The sequence below is a fragment of the Furipterus horrens genome, unplaced genomic scaffold, assembly GCF_987537825.1.
Source record: "Furipterus horrens unplaced genomic scaffold, mFurHor1.1.pri manual_scaffold_2, whole genome shotgun sequence".
Classification (NCBI taxonomy): domain Eukaryota; kingdom Metazoa; phylum Chordata; class Mammalia; order Chiroptera; family Furipteridae; genus Furipterus; species Furipterus horrens.
Window position 1 is genome coordinate 39,731,664 of NW_028327172.1, and position 24,209 is coordinate 39,755,872.

Here is a 24,209-nt window from a genome sequence, read left to right on the forward strand (position 1 = left end):
GTGTGCAGCTTGGTTCTTCCTGCACACACCCAGGCCTGGCAGAGGGAGTCACAAGCTATGGATTGCTGACAGCTCCAAATAGGTTGCCCAGGGCCAGTCACAGGCAGTGTCTGACATGGGTTTGCACCAGACTCTTTGTGGATCTACCTAATATGTAGAAACAAACACAAAGAGGCAGCCAAAAAGGAAAGACAAAGAAACAGACCCTCCAAGGAAGAACAAGAGAATTCTCCAGAAGAAGAACTAAATAAAACGGAGGCAAGCAATTTATCAGATATAAAGTTTAGAGTAATGATTATAAGGATACTCAACAGCATGAAAAAAGACAAGAAACCATAAAAAAGGACCAGTCAGAAAGAAAGACTGCAATATCTGAAATAAACAGTATGCTGGAAGGAATAAACAATAGGTTAGATGAAGCAGAGAACTGAATCAGCAATTTGGGAAGCCAAAGTAGAAAAAAAACACTAAGAAGAGCAGCAAAGAAAGAAAGAAGAGACTTCTGGCCAAGATGGAGGCCTAGGCTGACACGCTCCATCTCCCTCCACAACTAAGAAGGAATACAACTACTGCAAAACCAGAAATAACCAGAAGTTCCAGAAAATAAAGCTACATGGAAGTCCAATGTATGAAGTTATAAAGAAGTGGTGCTCGTCTGAACGGGTAGGAGGGGTGAAGCCAGGGCGGAGAGGTCAAGCTGTGCTGGCGGCAGCAGCAGCAGTGGCAACGGGCAGTGGGACTGTGATAAGCACAGACACCTGTATTTAAGGGGAGGCGAGAAGCATCTGGGGAGCACCCCCGGCTGCAGACCAGACCCGTCAGCTTGTGAGTCCAATGCCAGGGAAGGCAGACCCCCAATGCCTCGGACTGTGAAGCCCAGAGGGCGTGGGGACAGAGGAGAAGGCTCCTGTTCTCTCAGCGGAGAGAGTGGCAGGAATCCATCTTTGACCCCCGCCCCACACAAAGCGCCACAGTGTGGTGAGAAGGGTCGCCTTGTAGTGATGAGTGCACGGGGCTCCAACAACTATAGCATAGGAGGTATGACAGCCCTGCCCAGGAAGCAAAAACCTGACAGGATGGCAGGGATAATGACAGAGATCGCAATCACCGGAAAGCAAATACATGAATTAATGGACGAACAGATAGATAACCTTTCTGAGGCTCAGTTCAGAGCTATAGTTATAAGACAACTTACAGAAATAACAGTGGGACTTAATCAAGACAGGGAAGGAATGAAGACTAGTCCTGCTGAAATGAACAAAAACACATATGAAACAAGTGGTAAAGAAAGGAAAACCAGGGGTCAAATCGACAAATCGGAACATAGGAAGGAACAAACAGTCAACCAGTGCAGAAAGAGGAAACGAAAAGTGAGGAAAATTAGAAGCTCAGAAACCTCTGGGACAACTATAAGAGAGCGAACATCCGAATTATAGGGTTGCCAGAAGGTGAAGAAGAACTAGAAATTGAAAAATTACATAAAAAAAGTAATGAAGCAGAACTTCCCTAACTTGGGGAAGGAAATAGACTTACAGGTCCAGGAAGCAGAGAGTTCCAAATAAACTGGACCCAAGGAGAACCACACAAAGACATTATAATCAAAATGTCAAAAATTAAAGATAAAGAGAGAATCTTAAAAGCAGCAAGAGAGAAGAAGAGAATTATGTACAAAGGGGTCCCAATTAGACCATCAGCTGATTTCTCAAAAGAAACTCTGCAAGTAAGAAGGGACCGGCAAGAAATATTCAAAGTAATGAAAATCAAAAACCTACAGCCACGATTACTCTATCCAGCGAAGCTGTCATTCAGAATGGAAGGGCAGAGAAAGTGCTTCCAGGACAAAGTAAAACTGAAGGAGTTCATTAGATCCAAACCACTGTTATATGAAAAGTTAAAGGGACTTGTTTAGAAGGAAGATCAAAACATTAAAATGAAAACTGTATCACAACATCCAACAACAGAAGCTAGGGAACTGAAACAAAGGCAAACTAAGTAGGCTACAAGAGTGGTATGGGGAACATATAGGGGGGAGGTCAGCGGGAAGGGGGAATGGGGGAAGGAGAGGGAGATGGTACAGGAATTAAGAAGCATAGTAGGAGGGAGTGGAGTAGACAGGAAGAGGTTGAGAAGAACTATATGCACAACCAATGAGCATGGACTAAGGGTGGGGGGGGGACAACTGGAGGGAATGGGAGTCACTGGGTGGAGGGGAGCAGAGGGAAAAGAAATTGGGACAACTGTAACAGCATAATCAATAAAACATATCAAAAAAGAAAGAAAGAAGAATATAAAAAATGAGGAGAGTTTAAGAAACCCTTGGGACAACATGAAGTGTAACATCTGCATCATGGAAATATCATAAGTGAGCAAGGAATCAAGAACCTATTTGAAGAAATAATAACAGGAAATTTCCCTAACCTGGCAATGGAAAGGACACACAATTCCAGGAAGTGCAGATTCCCAAACAAGATGGACCCAAAGAGGCCCACACCAACACACATCATAATTAAAACGCCAAAGATTAAATACAAGGAGAGAATCTTAAAAGCCACAAGAGAAAGGCAGTCAGTTACCTACAAGGGAGCTCCATTAGACAGTCAGCTGATTTCTCAACAAAACATTTCAGGACAGAAGGGACTGGCATGAAATATTTAAGGTGATGAAAAGCAAGGACCTACAACCAAGGACACTTTACTCAGCAAGGCTATCATTCAAAATTGAAAGAGAAATAAAGAACTTCTCAGACAAGAAAGGGCTAAAGGAGTTTTTTAACACTAAACCAGTACTGCAACAAATGTTAAAGGGCTGGCTTGAAGAAGAAAAAGAAGGAAAAAACCAGGAAAAGTTAAAAAATAAAATGGCAATAAATATATATTTAATAGTAATGATTTTCAACATAAATGGTTTAAATGCTTCAATCAAAAAACAAGACGCATGTATATATGCTGCTTCGAAGAGAACTGCCTCAGAATGAAAGATATACACAGACTAAAAAGGAATGAGAAAAAATATTTCATGGAAATGGAAAGGAAATAAAAGCTGATGTAGCAATACTTATATCTGACAAAACAGACTTTAAAACTAAGGATATAGTGAGAGACAAAAGAAAGATACTACATAATGATTAAAGGGAAGAATCCAAAAAGGGGATATAACCCTAGTAAACATTTATGCACCCAACATAAGCACACCTAAACATATTAAGCAAAATGCAGTCATAGTAGGATATTTTAACACCGCACTGACTTCAGTGGAACGATCTTCCAGAAAGAATATCGACAAGACGACAGTGGCCTTATATAGTATATTAGATCAAATAGATTTAATTGATATTTTCAGAGCGTTTCATCCCAAAACAGCAGAATATACGTTCTTTCCAACTGCATATGGAACATTTTCTAGGCTAAAACACATTTAAGGCACAAAACAGGTCTCAATAAATTTAAGAATGAGTGGCCCTGACTGGTGTGGCTCAGTGGATTGAGTGCCAGCCTGAGAACCAAAGTGTCCATGGTTCGATTCCCAGTCAGGGCACATGCCTGGGTTGCAAGCCAGGTTCCCAGCTGGAGGCACATGAGAAGCAACCACACATTGATGTTTTTCTTTCCCTCTTCCTCCCTCCCTTTCCCATTCTCTAAAATAAAATCTTAAAAAAAAAAAAAAATTTAAGAATGAAATAATTTCAAGCATCTTCTCTGACTATAATGCCATGAAACTAGAAATCAATCACAAGAAGAAAACTGAAAAATACACAAAGACATGGCAGCTAAATAACAAAGAAGCCCATACGCAAACAGTGATCTTAAGAAAGAAGAGAGTTGGAGGAATCAGACCATCTAATATCAAACTATACTATAAGGCCATAGTCATCAAAACAGCATGGTACTGGCATAAAAATAGACATAAAGATCGATAGAACAGAATAGTGAGCCCAGAAATAAATCCACACCTTTACAGTCAATTAATATTTGACGGGGGAACAAAGCAAGTACATACAGTGGGGCTAATGGTAGTTTATTCAATAAAGGGTTTGGGGAAAACTGGACAAATATGGGCAGAAAAATGAAACTAGATCACTTTCTTAAGCCACGTACAAGAATAAATTCAAAATGTACTACTTAAATATTACACCTGAAACCATAAGTTCTAGAGGAAAACATAGGTAGTAAAATCTCAGACACTGCTTGTAGCAATATTTTTCTGATACATAACCCCTGGAAATGGAAACAAAGAAAAAAACAAATGGGACTATATCAAACTAAAAAGTTTTTGCACAGCAAAGGAAACCATCAACAAAATGGAATGGGAGAACATACTTGCTGATACATCTGATAAGGGGTTAATATCCAAAATTTATAAAGAACTTATAAAACTCAACACCAAAAAAACAAATAATCCAATTTTAGAAACAGGCAAAGGACCTAAATAAGACACTAGACACTTCTCTGAAGAGGACATACATATGACCAATAGACACACACGGGGGGGCCCTCCCAAACTCTCTGTAATTTATTTATAAAAAATTATTTATTCTTACATGTTTAAACTTCACTTACCATCAAAGTACTTTCCATTTGATGTAATACCCCTTTGAGACATTTTTTTTCCCACTGCTCAAAACAATTTTTGAACTAGAAGATATCGATGCCATTTTTTGTTTCACTTCTTCCACAATGGCAAAAAGTTTCCCTTTGAGGACTTTTTTCATCCAGGGAAACAAAGAAATTCACTTGGGGCGAGATCAGGTGAAGAGGCAGGAGAAAGCATGGAGGTCATGCTGTTTTGGGTCAAAAACTGCAGGCACTCAGTGCCGTGTGGGCAGGTGCACTGCACTCATAAATCAACCATCTTGAAATGGGCAAATGTGTTGAAAGTCTTCAAAAAACAATTTACTGAAGCCAAACACAGCCTCTCACAACAATGCCAGCTGGTACACTTATACAGATGGATTCCTAGGAACACTCCCTAGAGAGAGAAGCCTATACTACAAGGATCTGCCCTCCAGATAATAATTACAGGTTTTTCTGGGTCCCACCTCATATTAAAAGATGGTCAACATCACTAATCAGAGAAATGCAAATTAAATCCACAATGAAATATCATCTCACACCTGTCAGAATGACTATCTTCAATAAATAAACAAAAAACAAGGAACTAGTATAAATAACCCATGGACATGGACAACGGGGTGGGGACTGCCTGTGGGAGAAGGGGTGGGCTGGGTGAGGGGGAGCAATGGGGGAAAAAGTGGGACAACTGTAATAGAAAAACAATAAATTAAGTCAAAAGAAAAAAACCACAATGAGAAAAAAAAATCAACAAATAACAAGTGCTGGTGAGGACGTGGAGAAAGGGGAATCCTTTTGCACTACTGATAGAAATGCACATTAGTGAAGCCACTGTGGACAGCAGTATAGATATCTCAAAATATTAAAAAGAAAACTGCCTTAAGACCCAGGGATTCCACTTCTGGAAATTTATCTGAAGTAACCCAAAACAATAATTTGAAAGAATATAAGCACCCCTATGTTCATTGTAGCATTATTTACAATCACCACAGATCTGGAAGCAGCCCAAGTGTCCACCAGTAGATGAGTGGATAAAACAACTACAGTACATATACACAACGGAATACTATTTGGCTGTAAAAAAGAAGAAAATTTTAGCATTTGCAACAGCATGGATGGACCTGGAGAACATTATGCTAAGTGAAATAAACCAGTCAGAAAAAGAAAATACCATAATTTCACTCATATGTGAAATCTAATGAACACACTGAACTAACAAGCAAAATAGAGACAGACTCGTGGAGAGCAGAATGACGGCTTTGGGGAGGGGATTGCGCGGTGGAGGGATGGAGCAAAAAGGAAAAAAGACTCATGGACACGGACAACAGTGAGGTGATTGCAGGGAGGGGGCTATAAGGGGGATAAATAGTTATGGAAAAAATATAATTAAAGAAAAATAAGGAAAACTCACACAAAAAGTTTCAGCACAAGCAACAGAAGAAAATATAAACTAGACATGATTTCAAAATAAAATCGTAACTTATACTTTGAAGGATACCATCGAGAAATTGAAAAGATAACCCAGAGAATGGCAAAATATTTGCAAATCATATACATGATAAAGGTCTAGTATTTAGAATATATTATATAAAGAACACTAACAACGATAAAGACAATAACAAAATTAAAAACAAAGGATTTGAATAGACATTTCTCCAAAGAAGATATACAATGATCCATAAGCATATAAAAAGATTCTCAATATCATTAGTCATCAGGGTAATGTAAATCAATAGCATAACAAGAAACCATATGAAACCAACCAGGATGGCTATAACAAAAAGGACAGATAGTAAGTGTTTGTGAGGACATAAAAACTTGAAACTTCATATACTGCTGGTGAAAACATAAAATGAAAAGAGCCAAACCACTTTGGGAAAAGTCTGGCAGTTTCTCAAAATATGTCCTGCAATTTGACTTTTAGGTATATCTATTATCCAAGAGCAATAAAAACATACATCCACACAAAAATGTGTACACAAATGTTCATAGCTCCATTTTTCACAATAGTCAAAGTGTGAAAACAATGCAAAGGTCCATCAACTGATAAACAAATAAATAAAATGATCAATATAGTGAAATATTACTTGTCAATAAAAACAAATGGAAGAACTGTGACATGTGCCACAATATGATGAACTCTGAAAATATTATGCTAATTAAAAAAAAACCTATTCAAAAAGGACCAAATGTTTTATCACTCCATTTATATGCAATCTCCAGAGCTGACAAATCCATAGTCGTCAAAAAATAGATTAGGTGTATCCTAGGGCTGGGAGGTCTCAGAGAAAACGGAGAATAACTTCTAACAGGTTTCTTTTTGGGGTGATGAAAATGTTTTGGAAAACTGAATATAAGAAAACCACTGAATTGTACTTTATATGGGCCAATTTTACGGTATGTAAATTGTATCTCAATTTGTGCATGCACATGAAAAAAATACCTTCAGAAGTATTTCAGCTAAAGAGCCAATCATATGCAGGGCTCCATCTTTTTTCCGAGGATCAGCATTTGGTTCTGTAAGAATCTGATAGCAAAATCCCATAGTCTTTTGCAGTACCTAGATTAAAAAGATTAAAGTAATACTTTATTGGATAAACCAAAATCCTTAAATAACATTAATGACAAAATGACTACGGCTAACATTAAAAACAGTGTATCTGAACAAATTTTAAATATGAAAGCAACAGTACTCCACATTAAATAACTTACCTCTTTCCTCTTACTACAGGCTGTAAACAAAAGTGTCTGGGCAGCAGTTGTAGGAGAAATGAAATCTTCAAACACATCTAGAGAATAAATTTAAAATTAATACAGACAAGTTAACTTCAATTTCTTCAACAATCACTACCACAGCATGTGTAAATAATGCTGAAAAAATTTTTTTCACATGAGAATATGAAATTGCACTTAATTACCCATATAACTTTTCAAAAGCTTTATTTCATGTCTTTTCGGTGCAAGTTAAATGTTAACAATCCATTAATTTCTGCTAATGATTATTTTCTTTCATATAAAACACTATGACTATGAAAATCTTCACAATAGGGTCATAAAAGTACAAACTACTAAAAGTACATTAAGATTCTTTGATTGCAACTTCATGAGATGTTGAAGCAGTCAATTCAGTTAAGCCATGCCCAGATCCTAATTTTCAGAAACTGATGTTATTGTGTGTTATCTTAAGCTAATAAAAAAATAAAATATATTAAGATTTTGCTAGGAAGAGGGCCCAATACTCAACATCAGTAAATTACAATTTTTTAGTTACACAGAGACCTCCAGCTTCCAGTATGCATCTTCTCAACTCCTACATTACATGATGACTGACATAAGATCCAAAAATATAGTTTAGACACTTAGTACTAAGGTATAATCTTGAATTTCTTAACAGTTTTGGCATGTACCAGAAGCACATCTAAAAACTTAACACCACCGTATCTGTGTCTGCTAAAAATTATCAAATGCCATAATTAATGAATAGCCCCCAACCCAAAGGTCTAAAGCAGAGATTTTCAACCAGTGCTCTGCGGCACACTAGTGTGCCACAAAATATTTTAAAACATGCAACACCTATTTAGTCAGGGCCACTGACCTCTTTTCCCTTAGAATGTCAAGTTTAAAAAAATTACAACAGCAAGCACAATGATATCTGTCTGGTGTGAATGAATCAAAATTATATCTTTTTTCTGTCAGAATGGCAAAAATATATTCTTTGGTGTGCCGCACAATTTTAGTAATTAGTTTACATGTGCCATGAGCTGAAAATGGTTGAAAACTACTGGTCTAAACAATGAATAAATTACACTGAAACAAAAAATTTTTTTAAAAATCCTCACTTGAGGATATATTTTTTCATTGCCTTTTTAAAAACAAGTCGGGGGAAGCAGGGGGAGAGATATCAACTGTCTGCCTCTTATAGGCTCCCTGACCGAGGATTGAGCCCATGACCTTACATTGTACGGGATGCTCCAACCAACTGAGCCACACCAGCCAGGGCAACAAAGATTTCTGAGTACAAAAGGTAAGAGGCTTTGATATCCCCTAGGTTTATTATATACAACCTTAATTGACATCTTATTTCTAAAAAAGTGAACACTTCTTACCAAACTTCATGCGTATATATTCATAAGGGTCTTCTTGCCAAAGTTCTTCATCAGCATCTGTATAGCACATCAATGGAAAAATAACATCTTGGATAATGCCCTGCAATTTAAAAGTTAAGAAAGTAATAACCTTAAGTCAGTCTTAAGAGTTAAACCTTGAAATTTTTGTTAAGTTGCAAAACAAAAGTAACCCTATAATCTAGAATATGTATTTTTTAAAGCTGAGTATCAAACATTTTTGCATTTTCAGATCAACTATCAACGTATCTGTTCTTCCCTCTATGCAACTACTAATTATTAAATAAAGCACGTGTACTCAGGTAGCAATCTGAGAAAATACAACATGAAATTTTAAGTCCATCAAGTCCTACACTGTAAATAAAGGAAAAGAAATTACTCATAAAAATAATACATAACTAATCTGGTAAAAAAGTGCTTTACCTACTCCAAATCATGTGACTAAAATGTAAACTAACCAAAATCCAACAATAAATGAAAAGGTAATCTGAATATTCACAAAATAGCTTTTGTAAGTTTACAAAGGGTGTTTTACCTCATTTTTCTACTCTACTCTCGAAGCAATTACCAGAACCACACTAAGCAACACAAGTTAAGAAATGCATTTTTAAACCTTTATGATATTTAATGTCATTTCCATTATATTTTCTAGAAAAACATTTCAGATAGAAAATTATTACTTGTATATGAGGCTTCAGGTTCTTCCAGGTGAGTGCATGAGAAACTCCTTGATTAATATAATTTAATGTCTGTTGTAAAACTCGAGGAGCCATGTATTGCTTCTCCTTGTACTGATATAACACCTTCAATAAAACCTTTGGGAAAAAATTTTGATCAAAAACCAAATAGAAATTAATAACTTCCAAGCCAAGGAAAACATCTGACACTTAATATCCACATAATCATAGTAAGAATATACTTCTAAGAATTAAATAATTTTTAAAATTATATACTGCAGAACCACATTTATTCCCAAGGAAGACATTTACATAAACAAACTGAAATAATACTCTGTCAAAGGACTAGTTTCTGATTAAGTATAAAAAGAAGAGTAACTCATATGTTATGTATTAAACATACCATAATATTCTGAGACATCCCTATAACTTATAATCACCTTCTAGGAAAATCTTACCCAAAATATTTACCTACTTATCTTATTTAATGTCTGGCAAGAGTTTCCATTCTACTTCATATTTTATAAACGATTGTCAAAAATTGGGTGATGGACCCCTCAAAGGTCTGTGAGGTTAACACTATTTTTGTCTACGTTTGCCATCAATGACACAAAATAGTAGTAAAACTTTTTATATATAACATGAATGAAGGCAGTGGCACTGAAGTGTATTAGGAGACATATTCTTTAGAGCAACACAATTACAGAACAAGCTTTCCTTATGAACATCCTTATAAAAAAAAATTTCCTCAATGAACCAGAAATATTGTAAATATTATTAAATGGAAAATATACATAGAGCACTTCTATATTCTAAAGAATACCTGTAAGAAGAAAAGCTGAAAGAGTAGATTATTCCATCAAATACTATCATATATTTGAAAGAAAAACAGATCAATTATGATTATTTAGGCTTTTATATATGGCATTTTTTTCACAAAAATAAACAAAATCAGTGTGTCAATTCAAGAAAAATATCCGGCAATATGTTACTTGTGTTAAAATCTGAGCTTTCAAGCAAAAATTATTTGAAAATATTTCTGATGAGATTGGCAGTGGCATTAAAAAATGTGATTTTTAAATTGCAAAATGAAATGTGTTAAAATTAGAAAAATCAGCATTAATTCAATGAATCAAGATTCTCTAAATAGCCAGCACAGGATGTCACAAAATCACACTTGGGATAAAAGACCCATTTAAAGTGCTATACAGACCAACGGGTGTTACTGTAATGGAATATGATATGTTCAATTAGTTTCAAACTCTACATTGCAATTAACCTTTACGAAACTACATTGCTCAATTTTGGTGTAATATTAAAGAATTTCCACAACGGTGTGAAAAGTCTATATTAAAAATTCTTTTGTTTCCCAACTTATCTCTATTATTTATTTGTTTATTTATTAAAAGTTTTGTTTATTTATTTTTAGAAAGAAGGGAAGGAAGAGGGAAAGAGAGGGAGAGAAACATCTCATGTGCGAGAGATACATCGATTGGTTGCCTCTTGCACACCCCCAACTGGGGACCTGGCCCGCACCCCAGGCATATGCCCTGACTGAGAATTGAACTGGCAGCCTTTCGGTTCACAGGCCACCCACCACTCAAGTCCACTAAGCCACACCAGCAATGGCCCCAACTTATCTCTTAAATCCAAATTGTCTTTAGGTCTACCAAAACAGACTGAATACAGATATAGATGAGTATACCAAGGACTTTTAAAAAGCCAGACATTAAAGATAAACAGTAAAAATGTTTAACAATGCCATTGTGTCTTGCTAAAAATTCTTCATTTTGGGGAAGTTACTTTTAACAGAAAACATAGTCTACATTAATATATAATAGGTTTGTTACTATTTTATTTTAATTTCTCATAAAATAAGACAGAAATTAACCTAATAATACTATGTTTCTATTTAGAAAAATTATCTCAGACTTACTTGCTGGACACCAACAGCAAATGCCTTCAGAAAAACTTCAGCAAATTCATTATACTCCTTGGAAACATTGCCAGGGCTTCCATATCTAAAAGAACATTAAAAATGCCCATCATTTCTTTGTAATGCTTTATATCAGCACTCATAAAACCAAAAGCCTGAAAAAATGAACTTAAATCATCATATATTTGGGAGCTTACCTTTCAAAAAGCCTTGCTAAAATATGTAAAGCCCACTTCTTACATTTCCACCATGGTAACTCAGGTCTATCATCTTCTTCAACTTGAAGTGTTTCCTTATTTAAAGAGACATTCATTTAATTATAGATAATAACAGATGATACAATCTAAGAGAAACAATATGAGGTGATAACAGATTCTCAAAAACGAATCCTCCTCCCATATTGGCCTTTCATAATAAAAAGCTAGATTTGAAAAGGTACTAACTCTTATTCAAATAAAAAAGGCACTTCCATTGCTTTAGCTACTTGTTTACGAAGGGTATGTTTTTAAAAATTCTTTTAAAGCTTAAACCCAAACATAAGACCTACATAATATTAAATCAAGACCACAGCAAGTAGCTTAATAAAAAACCAGTATACGTAGTTCAAATCAAAAGGTCATGAGAAACTCCATTTCTGAAATATTAGTATAAATAAAGATATATGTATGAGAATATTAACTTGCAAAACAAGTTGTAATAGTGAAAAAGAGCCAAGAACTTTTCATTAATATAGGGATGTTTAATTATGGAACTTCCATGAAAGATGAATAGATTAGGTCATTATATTTATCTAAGACATCCATGACATATTTTTAAGTTATGGCAATTAAAACTCCCATACATTGCCAATGACACCAGTGGTACAACTATATTAGAAATCATACACCTACATTATGACCCAATTGTATTCTTTGGTTTTCAACTCAAGAAATATGACAATATATGTGATCACAAGGACTTGTATAAGAACATTCACAGAAGTTTTATCAAATACTAAAATTTTGAAACCACCCAGGTCCGTCAACTTGTATATCCAATGTTTATATAAATGGCAGTGTATACATATAATGGGATACTACTTGGCAATAAAAAGAAACAAACTACAACAGCACAGCATAATACATCTGATAAATATATTAAGCAAAAGAAGGTAGATACTAATCTATGACGCTAGAAATAAGAATGGTGATGGCATGGATTACTAGAACAAGCCACGAGTAACTATTTTAGGTGACTGTCATAAGTCATTGAACTATTTTCTTATAATATATGCATGCTTATGATTATAAATTATACCAAAAATGTTCAAAACACATATAAAAACTTTTAAGGTTATATTTTATAGTTGTAGTGTGTACAGAAAAACATACATCAAACTACTAGTTTCCCTATGAAGTGAGAGAAATGTCCTATTTATTTTTTCTGCAGTTTTTTAAAAATAACAATTTGAGCAATAAATTACAAAACAGGAGGGTTTTTTAATTTTTTAATTTTTTTTTGTTTTTACTTATAACACTAAAAAAATTGTGTTGGATAAATTGCAGAATTCTTCCATGTCTCAGTAACATAAATTCAGCAGGATTATTTTTTTTGAACATTAAAAAAGTATGTTAGTAAAAGCACTAAAAATGTACTAGGTATTCAGGAGTTAATTCCCTACTTCTCCCAATCAGCAATTTTCAACCTTCTCCATCTCATGGCACATGTATATTAATTCCTGAAATTCTGCAGTACACCAAAAAAATGTATTTTGACAAAAAATAGTTTAATTTGAATTCATTCATACCAGACACCTATTGCTGTGCTGACTGCTGTCATTTTTTAATTTGAGAATCTAAAGGAAAAGAGGTCAGTGCCCCTAACTAAAAAGTAGTGCATGTTTTAAAAATTCTTGTGGCACACAGTTGAAGATGGCTGAACTAGAGTATTTTAAAAATTGTGATCAAGTGTTAAAAAATAACATGGTTGGACAGTTCTGTATGTACTAAAAATCACTGAATTGGACACTTTAAAAGGGTCAGTTTTATGTTTTATGAGTTATAGCTCCATAAAGTTATTTAAAAAAATAAGTAATGTAACTAACTATAAAGTTTAATCAATTTATAAGTTCTTCCTTGTTCACAGATGTCTTGACAAATTATTAGACTAAAAATCTAGCTATAGACTTTTTATTAAGATATAATTTATATATAAATTGTATTAGTTTAAGGTCTAAAGCATAATGATTTGACAGCTGTATATATTGTGAAATGATTACCAAAAGTAATTAGGAAGGTTGTCAAAAGGAGCAAAATTTCTAGTTAAAAATAAGTTCTGGGGATGTAACGTGTAACATGATGATTATAGTTAACAATACTGCATTATATATTTGAAGGTTGCTAGGAAAGTAGATTTTAAAAGTTCACATAACAACAAAAAAAATTGTAACTATGTGAGGTAATAAATTTTATGAGCTTCTAATTAAAAACTGAAAAGAAACAAGAATCAGGAAATTAACAAATATATACAAGCATTTAAATAATAATATCTGAAATAACTCATCACATATTTTTACTTAGTATATGCACATACGTAAACAATGAAATAACTAGAAAAATCTGCTTCATGAATTACGTAAGTTTATAAAGAATGCTACAGGAAATAGTTAAAATTCTCAAAAGATAACTAAATATTTATGTTTAGTAATATAAGAGAACACAAAGAGACTTACATTAGGTACATCCCTGTTCACAACAGTCTTTAAAATTTCTATCCATTCTGTCAAGTTCTGTTGGTTTATCAGCTCCAGTGGTAATGTATACTAAATTAAAATCAAGAATCAATTTTTAAAATCTTTACAAAAGAAAATTCCACTTCCTTTTACTCTATATAACACCTACAAAAAGTTATTTTTATCAATCCACATTTCTTGTTTTTAGTACACAAGCAAATTTGGTTAGTTATCTGAACTGGGGAATTGTGGCAATGACACTGGGCATCCTTGTCTTTTCCCCCAATTACTGGAAATAATATCTTATTTTCACCATATCTTATTGTGGATTTCTAGTGAACATTTTTTATCAAGTTAAGGAATTTCTATTCCAGGATCATTAAAAGTTTTATTTAAAGCAGAAATGACATCCTCAAAGATGGTTACTAGCCTCTCTTTTCATGTGAGTTAATCACAAAAACTGATTTCTTACTGTTGATCCATTCTTGCATTCTTAGAATAAATCCATTCTCTTAATAAATTCATAAAATCAATATCCTACTTAGGAGTTTAGGACACTTTATTTTCACAAGTGAGAAGGGGCTATATACTCTTATTTTTATATCAAGGTATGCTAGTCTCAAAAAAATTTGTTGTGGAGATATTTTGTCCTATGCCCTAAAATAATTTACAAAAAAACTTATTTTATATCTAAAAGATGGAGGTCCTACCAGAGGGAAAAAAATGGACAGTACACATGTTGTCTATCAAAGCACTTTAAAAAGAATTGCATAAGAAGGAGCCAATTAGTGTCCTTAATTAAAACTTAACTATATGAGATTGTCTTTAAAGATCTAGCAAAGATATGCAAAATCCAACCAAAGGAGGAATTAAGTCTGTTATAATTTCAGTGGAGGTAAAGTCACAGGTCTATTTAAATGAGATTTAAAAAGTAGGTAAAGGCATGAATTTGACCAAAGATCCTGGTAAATGAGATGAATCCTTCTATGACTATTTGGCATAGAAAGAGCCAAAATTTTTAATCCTAATCAAATACTTGAAGTTTCTAAAGTAATTACATTCCACTGAGAATACAGACACAACCATTTCCTTAGTGGATAACTTTATCCAAAAAAAGATTTAGAACAGGCCTTGGCCTGGGAGCTCAACAGTTAAGAGCGTTATCCCAATATGCCAAGGTTGTGGGTTCAGTCCCAGGACAGGGCACATACAAGAATCAACCAATGAGTGTGTAGATAAGTGGAACAAAAATCAATGTCTCTCTCAAATCAATCAATCAATAAAAATTAAAAATAATAAAAAAAAGATTTAGAACACTATACATAAGTGTTGAAGTCCATTATTGTGAGCCTGTCAAGCCCACAGTGTTAAGAGATATAAGTCAGTGACTCTCAGACCAGTAGGAGATAATTAACAGATGAATCATGGAAAAGAGGCCAGGAAATGACAATCCGAAGCTCCTCACACATACCTCTGGGATCAAAAGGGGGAAGACTGTTATCACCAAACAGAGAAATGGGAAGATATAGCTAGATAACTTTGCAAATAAGTTGGAGATAACATAACTAGATTCCCCTTAGTTACTCACACCGAGTTAATTGTGTTACATTGTGAACCTGGATTAACCAGTAATGGAGAAACAGGGGAGAAGGAGAGGGGAGGGGGAGCTAATCGCATTAGTATAAAACCAGTTTTCTTTGTCTACTTTGCGAGAACATGCTCCTGGCTGGCGGTGCGCCCAACTCTGCAGACTCGTGAATAAACGCCTTGCTTGGCTTGGCTGCTCAAGTCCTGTGTCCCGGTGTTTTATTATGAGCATTTCTCACACACAGTATGAGTGTTTTTGTGTAACGTAAGCTTAGGAATGGGTTTTGTAGTAACTGGGGCAATCTATGTGTATTTGGCATATCAGGGTACTTGTTAGATGTAATCTGTAATCAAGTAACTGATTTTCAGAGTTGTGAATTCTTAAGGTGAAAAGTACAAGAAAAAATTTACTAATTTTGTAAATAGTGTTGGATGGTCTAAGAGAACTTAAGATTGACCATTTATAATTTAAGATTCATTAGACTTGTTTGTATATTTCGGTTAGTACATTTGGTTATTTTAACATACTTATAATTTTGGCAACTTACATTTGACTAGCAAATCATCCCCTTAATCTAGACGCACTGACTTTTTATACTTAAAAACTGCTATATAAAAATTACCTGAACAAGAGCATAGAAGATCTTGAAAATTTGTTTCTGAATGAGAACAGACTGATCAGATTGATCAGAAAGAAGCTGGATAAAACGGTCCTTTAGCACTGGCAGGAAATGCTGCATTGCTGCTACCAATGGACTCCGTTCCTCTGGTTTCTTGTACCTTTGGGTAGGAATACAAACTAATTCTGTAAGAATTTACTTTTATTTCACAATTTTATTTATAGGTGAAATAAATTTAAACTTCTTGTTTGTTTACACAAATAAAAGCAAATAGAAGATAAAACCTATGCACCAAAAGCAACTTTAGAAAAACTTCAGATAATAAAAGAATATCTAAAATTTACTCAACATTTATCATGAGGTCATAATCTTCAAGGCCCCATTAGTATCCTCTCTTCTATAGCTGAGCAAACGGAGGCACAAACAAGTTAAATATCTTTCCCCATATACACATCTAGATAGGAACCTCAGTAGTCAAGATTCAGGGTCTGCCTTCTTAACCACTTCATTATGCTATTTCTAATTCTGAAGACTGTATAACTGAGGAGCTCCAATGATTTGGCTTTTAAACACTAGCAGCTGATAGATATAAAATCAATAATATTTTACCATCCTTAAGTAATTTACATACCAAGAGAATTAATGCAGAGTGGTATCTATAAAGCAGAAAATATTCTACTTCTAAAAGAATTATAAACCAAAGCTTTTTTAATAACCCATATGGCAACAAAACCCGATCTCAAAAGGCTATTTATTATCTTCATCTATTCCATTTGGAGTAAATATTCACATATTTTATAGCCAATATAATAATAATGTGCTTTATTGTTGAGTGCTGGTACAGATTTTTAACAACTTTTCTCCAAAATTTGTTTATTTGAATGTTCCTTAGTTATCAAAATTACACATAAAATCCACACAGTAAATTTTAATTCAGTTTCTTGAAGCTTCCAGCTACCACTGTTAGAGAAACATCTCGTTTTGAAATTCAAACTATAAGATTGTATTTCCTTTGTCAGTGTCTGATAACATTTACAAAACATAGAAGGTATGTTATACCTTTTTCAAATTAGGAGACTATAATTATACTTGACCCTCTTTTCCCAACTCACCAGAGAGCTAATAAGTTACCAAGCCAAAGAAGTGTGTAAAAGCAATTCTACTTTTAACAAATCTTTACTTTACCATTTAAGTAAAAGCTTTGTGAAGAGACTCTTATAAATCATTGTGAAAATAGTTTATATAAGCAAGTACCCTAACAAATAAGGTATCATGGAATAACATGACACAAACTGAGCTTATATTTCATAATATGTATGCATCTGACTTCATTTCTAAATTAGTCAAGGATACTGAAAATGTCCAGTCAATAAGAATAAGGCTGGGATACAGCAATACGCAGAATGAATTAACAACCTTTTTCTTAGTTGGCATTTCTTTTAAACAATAGTGCAAAACCCCTGCAGATATGTAAATCAGCATATCAGCAGTTAACATGGTTGCACACATGAAGAGCTTGTGTGCATGAAGAACTTAGAGCTTGTGAGCCTGACTCTCATATCCACGTGAGGTATGGAGAGCAATACAGTCTGGATTCATGATCTTTGCCACATATGCACATAAGACACTGATAAGAGGCAAGAGGTGGATAATACACTTCCCAATACAGTAAATTGTTATCATTGCTGCTAAAATACCATTGTTTGTTACATTAAAAGTAATTTCTTGCCAGTGTCTCTGAGCTTCATAATCACCAAACATAGGGGGTTTTCCAGCACCTGAATAAGAATTAAGAGAAACTGTCCACCATACTTTAGTCCTATTAAGACCATAGTTGTCATCAGGTACCATTTCTCCACGTTTCCTCAAATTTAGGGAAAAAAAAAGTGACCAGTGTCAGTATACTTTAAAATGTTTATTTATTTTTGTATTTAGAGAAGGGAGAAAAAGGGAAAGAAACACTGATGTGCAAGACACCAAACAGTTGCCTCTCACACACCCCCAACCGTGAACTTGGCACGCAACCCAGGCACATGCCCTGACCAGGAACCAAACTGGTGACCTTTCAGTATGTAGGCTGGTGTTCAATCCATGGATACTTTAAACATGCAGTCAGTCACTTCTTTTCTCGATCAGAGAATGTAGCCAATTCTTTGGAATTAGGAGTTTGGGAGGATTTTAAGTGATGCTTTATTTCCAAACAGTTAAATATTTATTTTTTTATGTCTATGAAGTAGTAGCAATTATTTTCAACTTAGGATGGGTTTAATGATGGGTTTATCTGGATGTCACCTTGTCCTATAGGAGGTCCTGTATTTGCTGAATGATGATCTTCATGTGTGAAATGGGGAGGTACCTAGTTTTACTTAGTCCTTAATGGTTAAAGATATTATGTGAAACTTCTTCTTGTACAGTAAAAAGGGTTATTAACTTTTCCATCCTGTTGCCCGCTGTAAGTTGAGTTACACGCTTGCAGCGGATTCCAAAAAGGCGCCCGTGCGCACACTCCCACAGCACAGTGCCCTTCCCACCTTCTTTCTTCACTTGCTGCTGGTACAGATTTCAATCACAACATTACATAACATGTATTTATGTGAACCTTATTACCTTGCTAAAATTCAAAAAAATCCTGAAATCTTAATCACATTTTGCTCCAAGATTATGGGTATCAAATTGCTGACCTGAGACATTTCCACGTATAGGTCCCTTAGTATTTTAATTGGATTGTTAAAAGAACTGTTGCTTTATTTCAAAGAAGAAATTAAAAAACAATGAGAAAGTAACTAAGCTTCCCATATTAAGGAGTCAATAGGCATAACAGCTTTGCAAAACACAAACTAGTGTTTAAGAAGTCATTATTCTAAAAGGCATAGCCTTTCTTTTTAGATTAGGTTATCTAAAAGGCTAAATTTAAGTTTGTTTTCTTTTACCAGAATCCAGAGAAATGTACTTAAGAATTGCATATCTGGCCTGGCTGGACCATCAACCAGTAACTGAAAGGTTGCAGCTTCGTTCCCAGTCAGGGCACATGCCCATGTTACACGTTAGTCCCCGCTCTGGTCCAGGCATGCGATCCCCGCTCCATGCGCCTACCAGCAACAACTAATCTACACTTCTGTCTCACATTGATGTTTCTCTCTCTCCCTTCCTCTCTCAAAAAGGTCCTCGGGTGAGGATTAAAAAAAAAAAAGCATACTAAATCATGTTTTTAAAAGGCTAGATTCTATTTTACTATTGGTTGAAATGAGAACGAAAGTCACCAGCCAAGAATAAAAAACACCAAGAGAAATGTTTACACAAATAATGACTGAGACTATTAAACAATAGAACTGACAGGTTATTTAAAATATTTTAATGTACTGAGAAAATATACCTAGCATATACATTTTCAAAGGTTATCGTACATTTCTTAGAGTCAATAAAACAATTTATAAAATGAAGCCATCTGCACTCTGCAATCTGATTATACAAACTATAATTATTGATAATATTCCCTTTTAACAATAAAAGTGAGAACTATACTCTGCACCTTTCTCCACTTATTCAACCCAAGTTATCACCCACATTAAGAGTTTAAATATCTATTTGTGTTAGACATTCTTCTCTCCTGCCTCCCTCTCTACATTCCCATAACATTCAAAACCCTCTTTAGCATAGTCCCAATTTACAATTCCAAAATTACCCCCAAACTCAGAACAGATATTATTCATACTATAGTAGTCTCCTCACTACCCGCTAAAGAGTGTCCCCTTTCCACTCCACTTCTGTACCTTTCTTTTTGTTCACACTTCTCCATATAGTGTGACATGCCTTCCTCTTCAAGTGCTCCTTCAACTGACATGTATTTCCTGAGGACCTATGCTCCTGAAGGCCACGGCCACAACTTCCCATTTCTCCATGAATTTTCTTAGAACTGCACTTCAGTCCACACAGATCCCTTGTGAACACCCCTTGCTCCACAATAAAACACTGGCTGAAATGAACTGGAATTTCAATATTGTAGCAGCCTCCTGTGTCTCCCATTTAAAAAATCCCTGTCAAACTCTCTCCTGCTAAGGTTATAGGATAGGAGAGACCTGAACCTCCTCAATGACAATGACAGCTTATTATTGCTATTCTCTCTCATTTTAATCACTCACTTACCAGAACTAAAAACTGGCACTCTGACAGAGGTTGGAGCAACAGCTGGAACATTCCTTAGCAGAAAGATGGGTAGCTGGTGGGAACACAAGAAAACACCAGTACCAATGCTGTAAATGGTTTATTTCTCTCCTACTCAGAACAAAAGCAGCAGTATATCAGCTACTTTTGAGTTGGGACCTAAAAATGGTATCGGAGGCTAACTACAAGCCCCAGAATTAAGATGGCTCACAATGGCATCCGCGTAACTGTTAAGACTGGAAATAAAGCCACCATCATGGTGTAAGTGTTCCTCAACCCTTCCTCATAATTTTCTACTGTCAAAATTTCAATATGCCTATCAATTTCATTACTTTCACCACACACAGAAAAAACCCCTTTGATATCTGACTTAACTACTTTTAGTGCTATATGTCTCAATTTCCAAGGTTATATATTTTTCTTATCCCTAAACTCAGATCTAAGATGATTCCTTGGTCTAAAATAATCTCTTACTGATACTAATATGAACTATAATTTGTTCAAATATGCCAACACTGAAACAGGTGACTGTAAATCTCTTAAAACACAGTGACTAAAAATGGTCATATGAAATTCCAACATATTCTTCTTAAAAAAAAATTAGAGGAAGGTTCTTTTAAGTTATCAAGATCCCAAATTAAGATAAAAATTCACAGAAAGCCAGAAGTAATAAAGAGGTCTAATGCTCAATGTACTATGATTCCCTTCACATTTTAAAAGACACCTTCAACAGCTCATACTGAGGAGTTAGAGATAACTCATTTTTTAACAAGGAAACATTTAATGAAGAAAAGAAGGCACAAGTATTTTATTAGTTGAATCAACAGAAGAGACTGCAGAATTAAAATAAGAATGCTATTTCAAAAAGAGAACCCAATTAAAATCAACATAATTCACTAATTTTAATATATTGGATTGGCCAAAAGTCCACATGGTTTTTTCCATAAAATATAAGATAATTTCCCATTTTCACCAATAATTTTATTGATTTGGAGTATGTCAGCTATCTCCCACATGGTATACTGTTGATTGTTCTCAATTAATGTCTCGACTTGATTGCTATCAACTTCAACTTGTCTATTCAACAGTATAGAGCATCGTCCAGCGAGAATTCTCCAGCATGAAACCTCGCAGACCACTCTTGACACATTCAATCAGTCACAGCACCTTCTCCATACATTGCACAAATTTTTTTTGCATTTCAGTTGTTTTTACCTTTCTTGAAATAATAAAGCATAATATGTACATTTTTGCTTCCATCTTCAATATTAAAATGGCTACACAAAAATTAACCAATTTTGATAAGTTTTTTTAATGCATGGTGATATATATATATGTTTTTTAATGTGCACTGTGTCACAATACAACCTAACAAAACTGTTTTAAATGAAGTTAAAGACAACTAAGCACTAGTATAGCCATCTTATGGAAAAAACAAACATTTTTTGGCCAACCCAATATATACCAAATGTAATTTTAGATGTTCAATCAAATTTGCCTAAAATTTCCAAACTTTTCCCACTTCACAAAACGCTATAGGAATTGAAATAGACACTTACTCATAATTTTTCACAAGCTGATAAAGGCAGAGAAGAATTCCTAGCCAACAAGCACTGTTATCAGACTGAAGATAAAAGCCAATTTTGTCCACAATGGCAGTCCACCGGCTTGGGTAATCATGTTTGATGATATGATGAATGCATGTAGTAAGCTGTACCCTGAAAGTAAAAAATGAATAGTAATGAGGAAGAAATGCTACCTAGGTGAAATTTTGCTAACTTAAAAAAAAATAATAATAATAATAATACAATTAAAAAAAAAAAAAGCAGCCATTTTAGACAAAATAAGTTACTGAGTAAAAAGTCTCCATTCCTATTTCAAAGAACAAAACACTACAATATAAATAATATGACAACATTCTATAGTTTTCTTTATCCCCTTTCATCTGAACACAGCGTGTTTCACAAGTTTTACATGAAGTTTAAAAGTACAAAAATAAAACAAACAGAAAAAAGCCCTCTACTGTTAACAGCATTTCTTAGGTTTTCTGCTATAAAAATGACAGGTTTGTGTGTTCTGACAAGACCTTTCCCCACACCCTTTCAAACCCCACAAATTATATACCTGTAAAAAAAATTAAGTTTAAAAATATATGTATGTATATACCTGATGAGCTCAGGAGAATGGATAATGGCCTCCACAATATTTTCTCGAATACAATGTCTATCTTCTTCTGGAATAGTATAAGGGGATATATCCCGTGGTGCTGTCTCCCGATCTGGCCAATACTGCGTTATCATATTTTTCAAATAGATAACACCTAAGATAGAGGTTAATTTGACAAGTGTTTACTATGAAAGCACTGAGAAAACCCCTTGTAAGTGTCCACACCTCTGTTTCTTTCTTTCCAACCAACCACTGTTGTAATGCTATCTTTAAAAAACAAAATACTGCATTCTATTATTTTAAAAGTTGATAATCAAACACAAATTTAATTCTTAGCTACAGGAGTCACCCACAAAGGTTTTTATTAAACACAGAGACATCAACTTTGCAAATAAACAATACAAATTAAACTGTTAAGACCTTTTATATCACATTTATTCATAATACTTTTTATCCTATTTCCTGTAGGAAAGCTATTTAGGTTAGTTTTAACAAATGAGTTTTCTAAATGAAGCTTCTAAAAACAAAACCAGCTACACACACCAACAGAGCTGCTACAATTAAAATCACTGCTACATAGTAAATGTTTGTGGGCCCCCAAAATTCAGAGGTGATGCTATTAAAAGCCTTTGGTGTGTTGTTGGGGCTCTGTCCTCATGAATGAGTTTAAAGTCCTTATAATAGAGACCCCAGAGAGCTTGCTTCCCCTATTCCACTCTCTTGAGGTTTTATGAATCAGAAAGTGGGTCCTTATCAGACACCAAATCTTTTCAGTGACTTGACCTTGGACTTCCCAACCTCCAGAACTATGAGAAATAAATTTCTGTTCTTTGTAAGTTACTCAGCCTCTGATTTTCTGTTATAGCACCTCAACTAAGACAAAGAAAAAAGTTATTTTTATCACAGAAAATGTAGAGTATATAAAGATTCTTAGACTACATCTAAGCATTTCAATTATACACTACAATTACACTGGTTCATATTCTTTTTTTGTTTTTTTTTTAATTTTTTTCTACCCTTCTAGGGCTTGCTTTTTATTTTTATTTTTTTACAATTTTATATTTATTTATTTGTTTGTTTGTTTATTTATTTTTAGAGAGATGAGAAAGGAGAAAGAGAGAGAGAGAAACATCACTGTGTGGTTGCTTCTCACATGCCCCCAATTGGGGACCTGACGTGCAACCTAATAATGTGCCCTGACTGGGAATCGAACCAGTGACACTTGGTTCGCAGGCTGACGCTCAATCCACTGAGCCACAGCAGCCAGGGCTACACTGGTTCATATTCTTGTTATTTTATGAAAGAATTTGCGGTGTTCAAAAATTATAGGTTATTATTTTCTGTCAGCTATCAAACTGCTATAATATACATTGATGGTTAATTTGAATAAAGTAGATTGCTAACAATGCTTTTTATACAGTTCACTGCCCACAAATGAAGAGGGGGAGAGAGGGATTAACAGGAAGAAGGAACCCTCGCCCTGGCTGGTGTGGCTCAATGGACTGAGCGCCAGCCTGCAAACCAAAGATTCGCCAGTTCGATTCCTAGTCAGGGCACATACCTGGGTTGGAGGACAGCTCCCCAGTTGGGGGTATGCAAGAGGCAACTACACACTGATGTTTCTCTCCCTCTCTTTCTCCCTCCCTTCACATCTCTCTAA

General features: G+C 34.7%; 1 protein-coding gene across 1 annotated transcript in view; it reads right to left on the reverse strand.

The window, feature by feature from the left end:
• The window catches only part of IPO7 (importin 7), a 63,044-nt gene that overhangs the window by 21,641 nt on the left and 17,194 nt on the right, over nt 1–24,209 (reverse strand). The window contains exons 3-12 of the mRNA XM_090264134.1: nt 22,550–22,703; nt 21,943–22,101; nt 16,226–16,382; nt 14,016–14,105; nt 11,503–11,597; nt 11,306–11,390; nt 9,373–9,507; nt 8,675–8,774; nt 7,281–7,357; nt 7,012–7,128 (exon numbers count right to left, since the gene is read on the reverse strand). Coding sequence (XP_090120260.1) covers nt 7,012–7,128; nt 7,281–7,357; nt 8,675–8,774; nt 9,373–9,507; nt 11,306–11,390; nt 11,503–11,597; nt 14,016–14,105; nt 16,226–16,382; nt 21,943–22,101; nt 22,550–22,703 — 1,169 coding nt within the window. The remainder of the gene's footprint in view (nt 1–7,011; nt 7,129–7,280; nt 7,358–8,674; nt 8,775–9,372; nt 9,508–11,305; nt 11,391–11,502; nt 11,598–14,015; nt 14,106–16,225; nt 16,383–21,942; nt 22,102–22,549; nt 22,704–24,209) is intronic.